Source organism: Benincasa hispida, chromosome 4, assembly GCF_009727055.1.
Source record: "Benincasa hispida cultivar B227 chromosome 4, ASM972705v1, whole genome shotgun sequence".
Classification (NCBI taxonomy): domain Eukaryota; kingdom Viridiplantae; phylum Streptophyta; class Magnoliopsida; order Cucurbitales; family Cucurbitaceae; genus Benincasa; species Benincasa hispida.
Genome location: NC_052352.1, coordinates 47,070,160 through 47,077,802, shown reverse-complemented (window position 1 = coordinate 47,077,802; position 7,643 = coordinate 47,070,160). Strand labels below are relative to the sequence as shown.

At 33.8% G+C, this 7,643-nt stretch overlaps 1 protein-coding gene across 1 annotated transcript; it reads right to left on the bottom strand.

Annotated features, from left to right (window-relative positions):
* Window positions 1-808: 808 nt before the first annotated feature.
* LOC120075438 (NAD kinase 2, chloroplastic) lies at window positions 809-6,594 on the bottom strand. The gene is made up of 8 exons (XM_039028830.1): window positions 6,181-6,594; window positions 3,680-5,587; window positions 2,994-3,115; window positions 2,757-2,898; window positions 2,440-2,664; window positions 2,275-2,349; window positions 1,427-1,528; window positions 809-1,224 (listed from the first exon to the last, which is right to left on the bottom strand). Exons 1-8 carry the CDS (start codon window positions 6,373-6,375, stop codon window positions 1,021-1,023), a joined length of 2,973 nt encoding a protein of 990 aa, XP_038884758.1. The 5' UTR covers window positions 6,376-6,594; the 3' UTR covers window positions 809-1,020.
* Between the last annotated feature and the right edge of the window lie 1,049 nt (window positions 6,595-7,643).

Below are 7,643 nucleotides of genomic sequence, written 5' to 3'. Positions count from 1 at the left end.
GTAACTTCATTACATGTTATCAACTTCAATTGTTTGGGTTCAAGTGAGCATAACTCAATCTTTATTGACATTACTCATTTCCTAAGGTTAAGGGTTCAAATCTCAATACCTAATTTGTTGTACCAAAAAAAAATAAAATCAACTAATCAGCTTGTGTTTGGGATTACTTTTAGGGGAGATAGAAGGGATTATAGATAAATCTTAACCATTTTTTACATTTGGTATAACCAATTTAAATTAAATTGATTAAGATCACTTTTAAAAACAAGTTAATTTCTTGCCTGTTTTAAAAGTAGTATCCTACCCATTAACTTCTAGATTATTTTATAATCAAGTAGAGTTTTTAATTAATATTTAGTTTTTAGTTTTATACGTTAAAAAGAACATTTATTTTTTATATTATTTGTTTCTCACCCGATCAAATCTATTCTCTATTTTTCATAGATTTGATACATTAATTTTTTATAAAAATATACCATGATTTTTTTTTAATAAAGCTATTTTCCCGAATATTTAAAAACTAATCTATAACAAACAAAATTTATCATTCTAAACAATTATTTAAAATTTTAAATTACAAAAAGAAAAGTTGATTATAAATTTATTTTAGTTATTGTATCTAAAATAAGATTTTTTTTGTATTTTTTTATCAAATACTATAATCTACTTTTTTAAGTTTAAGCTTAAATTTACTAATCACTATTTTCTTCTTTTCACAATTGATTTTTCTAAAAACAAAGCTGTCGGCAATTATTTTAAAAACTAATTCAACTTCCAATGGAGCCTCAATCAATTGTTGATAAACTAATTTCGCTTAACTCAACTAAATTAATTTTATCAATATCGATTAAAAAATAAGTATTCTAATTTTTATCAAATGACAGTATACAACCATTTTCTCTCCACTTTTGAGGGACTATTAGAAAATGAACTATTTACTGTAAAAGCCAAATTTCCTATATATGTACAGTGATTTACAGAAACCTCATTTATTGATTTGAAATTGTTGATGATGTTGCTTCAAAGGGCCTTCTGATCAAGCCTTTCATTCCAATTCAGGCAGCGAATCAAGCTGCGAAACCAATCACCAGTTTGATCAGACTTGTTTACAGTTGGAAGTGGATGCCTGCTCATGGATATCCTAACAGAATCTCCTCTTGAGAGTTGTTGCCTTCTCTTTCCATCGAAAGACACCCACGCATTACTCCGTGCATCTTCAGGAATCTGTAAGTGTAAGTAGAATCGTCCACGATTAAAATGCTAAGCTATAAGAAAATAAAGGAGTATGCATCCAATCATCATATCGTATTATTGGTAATTGAAGGTAGAGAAATTTGAATCTTAGATAAATTACTTTCGACAATGCATGAATGAATTAACACGAGCCTCTGTCGATATTTGAAAGCATGGTTTTAAATGAAATCACCTTTAATTCAAGTCGTGCAGAGTCTGGAAGTATAACTGGCCTAAATGAGAGAGAATGGGGACAGATGGGAGTAAAAAGCATGCAGGGAACATTCGGATGCACCTGCAAGATAGAAGACTATCAACTTAAAGATGCATAATCACCTTTAGTGAAAGAATAAGCAATTTTCTTGCTTTCCACATCAAATAGCTTCCTGTGCGACATAGAAAGAAGTATATTTGCCAAGAAAAAAGAAGTTAATAACAATACAAAGCTTTAACACTTTCCTGACAAGGTAAATAAAATTATCCCATGTAGAAAAAGAAATAAATTTCCCAAGAAATGTAGAGCTTTATCGCTTGCCTAACATGGTACATAAAAGTATTCTCTATAACAAAGAGGCGCAGTTAAACATGAATTGCACTTGGGTAATGAAAATAGCAGTCTCAAAAAATGGAAAGAAAGGTATGACAGATTTAACAAGAAAGAGACTTACGAGATATCTTAAGATTTATACACAAGATAGATGCACACTAAACAAAGTTGACCAAATCGGTAATTTCACCCCAGTGACTAGTTTTCCATAATCACATCCAAGAACCACATTTTCCATTATGTAGCTTATGGCCAGAAACCACTTCAATAATGTGGCATGTAAAAAGAAATCGGCATAACTGACAACTAACCAACCTGCTGTTTTTAGGAAATTAAAGGTACAGCAAACTCAAATGTACTGGCAACCATTTATAATGCTTTAGAAAAACCAAGATTTCTAGGGCGATTTTTTTATTTTTTATTTTTTAATAATAAAAAGAACTTTTAAATCACTAAAAACCAATTGCATACACGACATAGAAACATTAGCTTACCATAGAACCCCCTGCTGCAGTAGAGTAAGCAGTGCTTCCGGTAGGGGTGGCCACAATGACTCCATCGCCCTGGACCTGAAAAACATTTCCAGATAATATCACTCCTGAAGATAAGCTATGATGGTGTGCATATCAACCAGACTAATTTTCAACAAGAAAACCAACCTTTGTTATGAGTCGATCATGCTCATAACATTCAATTTTGGAAAGGTACGGATTGGAGCCTCGATCGACAACAACCTCATTAAGAATATTAAATAACTTCCCAGGAATAGCTTTGCCATTTCGGAAAATTTCACACTGAAGACGCATTCTTAGAGTTATATAGACACCATCGAGTGAATCATTTCCATGAATGACTTGTCTTAAGTCCTGCCTATAACTATCAAACTAATATCAAAAGAAGTATTATTATCAAACAAATGTTCATCAGTGTAGTAGTCAATCAAAAGAAACTGAAAAGCTTGAGTCAAAGAGCTTACAGTGTGGGAAGTCAAAAATCCAAGAGACCCGAGATTAAATGAAACAACTGGGGGAACGGCACCTCTAAATAAATTTGATGCATGGAGAATAACCCCATCTCCGCCCAAGCATGCTACAAAATCAACTTTCTCATGTAGGTCACTGCACTAAGCATACAACAGGATAAGCAAATCCCTGAAAAAGGAAAAGTCAACAAGTACATCAACGCAGTCAATTTAAGATCATAAATGTTGTACCTGGTGTCTTGGCTATAAAAAGTTTGGACAAATCCAAACCCTGGAATTCTTGCAAATATGTCATGTATGTCAGGTTCAACGAGGACATTCATCTTCTCCTGATGATACAAGAATAAGGCTACCTTCAAAAAGAATATAAAAGGTAAACATCCCAAGTTAGAACTCAGAGTTCCACAACAGTCCATAAGTATCAATTCAGAAGCCTTGATCTTGAACAAACACAATATTCCATTCGTACTGCAACTGCTTGATATATTTCACTTAATTTTAGAGAATTAAAATTGTGTATATTCAAATATGTTACCTACGCCTTCTTATATAAGAGGAGAACCCAATACAATTAAGGAAACAAAATAAATATCTGCGACTAATATTTACAAACAAACATCTCCAATTAATAGCACAAGTCAAATTATTCTTCAAGGTTTCATGTATTTTCCAGTCTTTGGCAATGGAGAGTCCAACTAACAGAAGAGACCAAAGTAAGAACAAATGCACAAACTCTACTTGTTTTCTGGCAAAACCAGGCCGATACATTTATAAGTTTAATTGAATGTGTGTACAAATAATATCTACAGTTAACCTTTCCCATTAACAATTAGAGATGGAATTTTCCATATAACATTATATGTCATTTAAGATCAGAAGGGTAGATTTCAAGATTTAAAATTCAGTTTTTATAGTACCTCTTTAGCTTCTTCCATGAGCTCTTGACCCAGCTTTTTCAGAAGTAATACAGTCTTAGGAGTGGATTTCCACATAAGCATCTGTTGTTGTGTACTAGGATGAGTAAAAGCCAAAGAGGATTCAGTCACTTTTTCTCTGGCACATGAAAACCCATCTGTTCGAACTAAAAACATCTCAGCCTTCCTTCTTGATTGTACCCTTACAACACCAGTGGCAGAAGCACACATATTTCCCTCCACAGATTCCACGTTAATGTTGCTAGAAACTGAAGTTGCTTGACCATTGCTCCTTAAGCCATTTGTTTCTGATTTAGACGGAACTATACCTCCAACAACAGTAGAGGCTACAGTCGTCAGAGGATTCCTTCCATCCACTCCAAGTCCTTTAAGAACAGGATTGGCAGATACATGACTATCACCATTGACATAATTCATCTTTGTAGTAGATAAATATTGGGTCTTCGAGGACGAATCTTTCACACTTGGGTTGCCATTAAAATTTCCTGCTTCAACAATCCCAGATTTAAGATCACTATCATTAACACTAGACCTTTGAACTCCGCTTGCAGATATTTCTGTAGAAATTTTTTCTTTCGTTTTCATTCGACGGTGTAAGTAATATTGAGGAGAAATATTTTTGGTCCTAAAAAAGTTGGACATTTCTTTTCTTGAAAAAATATTGCATGGAGGAATCTGAGCTTTCAGAGGGTCAATTTTGATCCCACCATTATCAACTGCTCTTAAAGATGTCATATCTTGTGTAGGACTAGGTCCGTTGTAAGCTCCATTTACATTCTGACTAACTTCATCAGTTTCTGCATAATTTTTTCTGTTAATTGAACTTTGATGAGCGCTTTCAAGCAGCAAAAATTGACCATCTTCTTCAGATGGAAATGTTTCTCCAATAATAGAAATTTCCAGAGACTCTTTTGCTCCATTATGATTATGTGCCAATTTGGAAGAGGTGTCTCTAAGCGGAATATCGCCCGGAACAATTGTCTGATTAGAGACAATCTGTGATCCACTGCGAGTTGCATATTGCCTCCATCTGGATATCATGGCTGACGTTCTCCACACACCCTCCTTACTATGAAGATAGATCAGCCCATTGCTGCCATCTGAAACCAATGATGCAAACTTCTCGACCTGATCCACTGTTGGTGCAGTCCTAACTTCAACAGGAATTTTGATCACTTTAACTTTTGCTGAACCAATAGCATCATGTAAGGATGCACTATAAAATTCGTCTTTCACTGTCTCTGCCCTAAGATCAACAATCGTTTTAAATCCTCTCTCAATTAACCACTTCAGACCTTCTTCAGTTACCTGACCACCACTCCAGAAGGCTACATCAGAATTTTTTGCTGATGTTTCGTCCTTGAAATTCTGTAAATAAACAGGATTCCAATTGGCAAACAATGTATGGCAGGGATAATCCTCCCCTCTGGTAAAACCAGAATCATAACAGACATTCTTCAGCCTTTGAAGTTTCCTCCATACGTCCAAACTACGTTCATCACCAGGAGCCAAAAAGTTTTCAAGAGCAACATGCAAGCTCTCGCAACACCTTTTCATCTCACTCCTAAAGGCAGCCAGTGGAGGAAGATTATCCTCCATTCCATCTACATTTGCACCCCGGAAAGAATTCATGGCAGATGATCTTCCAGAAAGTACATCCTCTCTTCCTTTGTTTAAAAGTGATACTAAACATCCAAGAACAGAAACTATTTTATCCTCAATTACTGGATTTTCCCCTGGTGAAACATCATATGAAACACTACATTCACCGGTGAAGGGATTGCAAAGAGTATCCATCAGCACAGAGTGCAGTCGTTCAGCAGTCCTAAAGATTCTACAATATGCCTCAACTTCTGCAATATCACCAGGAACAGGACCCATCCATGGTAACTGTAATAAATTACAAAATGGGAATGGCTTACAATCAAAATGCAAAAGGACAAAGTTAAAACACAAAATTTAAACCATCCTATAGACTTCTATCTCAATACGCACTTAAAGACAACATGGAACACAACAAACCAGTTCCTCAAGTTCCCCACAACTGAATACATAAAATCTTAATTGAGGTCCATCTCAAGAGGCCTTCATTGGCTTAATTATGCAGCAATATTCAATCTAAAAGCCGATATGGATAAAGGTTGAAGCAGGAAGAAGATAATTGTAGCTGATTTATTATAAAAGCTGCAAAATCCAAAGTTTATGTTTGATAAATACGCCATTTTCTATAATTCCAGGCCTCCAAAAACTAAAGAATTGAGAAGACCAACGGATTATAAAATTAAATTAGAAACAAGGGTGCCATCATCTTCATTGTCCCAACATCATGCTCGCAATTATGCATACAGTAGCAAAGCGATAAATTACCCCAAACAAAACCAAACTAAAACCCTTTTCCATAGACAGAAAAAAGAAAATTTTCAACTGTCTATCGACCAGAAAACACAACGAAACTGAAAGATAATTTGATAAAGAAGAAAGACCTGAAAATCGGACCCAGAATGGAGAGATGCAGACTTCGAGAGCTCCGCAGTGACAGCGAACCTAAGCCGCCTCCTGATTCGCTTCCAAGTCTGGAATTGGAATCCGAGAAATCTGGCATTATTACAGGAAGGAAAGAGAGGGCGAAAAGGGGAGAGATAAGAATGGATCACGGAGGCCGGAAGAGAGCGATTCATGGCGACGGCTATGGCGTCCAAGTGCTACTCGAAGCAACATAACACCATTAACAGTTAGCGGAACTCTTTGTTTGTTTCTTTTCTCTGTATCTCTCAAATTTATTTTCAGAATTGAATAATGAAATTGAAAAACGACAAGATGAACTGGTTGAGAAGAAAAAGAAAAATGGCGGGTGGTGTTGGATTTCAGATTATTTCATTCAATTATTTGTGGATGCCATTTTTATGATTTTTCTTTTTTTCTTTTCCAGAACTTTGATTTTTCTTTTATCAATGAATTTGAGGCGCATGCCAATCTCTAACATCATTACTCTATACTTATCCCCTTTCTTTGAAGATTTTACTTCGCGTGATTCACCTAGCATTTATATCTATCGAGAATCAAGAAATTCGTAATTCAAATCTCTCGTATTCAAAAATAAATTATTGATATTTTTTCGACCAATAACTACACAGAAGATAGATGCAGACAACATCTTAGTAATGAAATAATTAAGGGTGTTTAATTTTGTGTGTTAGGTAGGTCGTAAACTCATTTAGATGACCTTGTTTCAATACAGGTGATCTTTAAAAGGACTAAATCATCTCTTGATATTTGTTAGAGACATAATATTGAATTCACATTCATCTATCAATTTAAGTTTTCTGGTTAATCATAATTTAACATGGTATAAGATCTAGTTCAGGTAGTTAGGTCATGTGTTCAAACCTGCGAAAGTGTTAGAGATATAAGGGGGCGTTTGGATTGAGAGAATTGGAATGAGAATAAGGATGGAAATGGATAAGGAATACTCATCTTCTTGTTTGGTACAAGTGTTGTCTGTTGAAGCTTTAGGCATACCCATGGATGATGAGCATCCAAAAGGATAAGTTTTTTTTTATCCACTCTATCTCCCCTTTTAATATATGAATTTATTTTTTTATTTTATATTATTAAAATTAATTAATATATGTATATTAAATTTACAATTTAGAAAATTATATTAAAGTTTAAATTATAATATTTGAATTTCACAATTCAAAATTCATAAATTAATTCATTAACTATATAATTGATGCATTAATATTATTAATTCACATTTAATTAATTATCATTATGATTAATATTTTATGAGATTATTTTTTTAATAATTATAATTAGTTTATCATTCATCATTTGTAATCACAAAATGTCATATTAATTGTTTTAGAAATTAATACATCATATTTATATAAATTCATCAAACTGATATATCATAGTATGTAATCAAGTAACTTTAATTATAAAT

What these genes read in the sequence shown, in the direction of transcription:
- LOC120075438 (XM_039028830.1), bottom strand. Translation starts at nt 6,375, where the DNA reads ATGAATCGCTCTCTTCCGGCCTCCGTGATCCATTCTTATCTCTCCCCT. An exon ending in GATTTTTGACTTCCCACACT is followed by an intron (nt 2,665 to 2,756) that starts GTAAGCTCTTTG and finishes TTTTGATATTAG; the next exon opens with TTTGATAGTTATAGGCAGGA. An exon ending in CTGCAGCAGGGGGTTCTATG is followed by an intron (nt 1,529 to 2,274) that starts GTAAGCTAATGT and finishes TCTATCTTGCAG; the next exon opens with GTGCATCCGAATGTTCCCTG.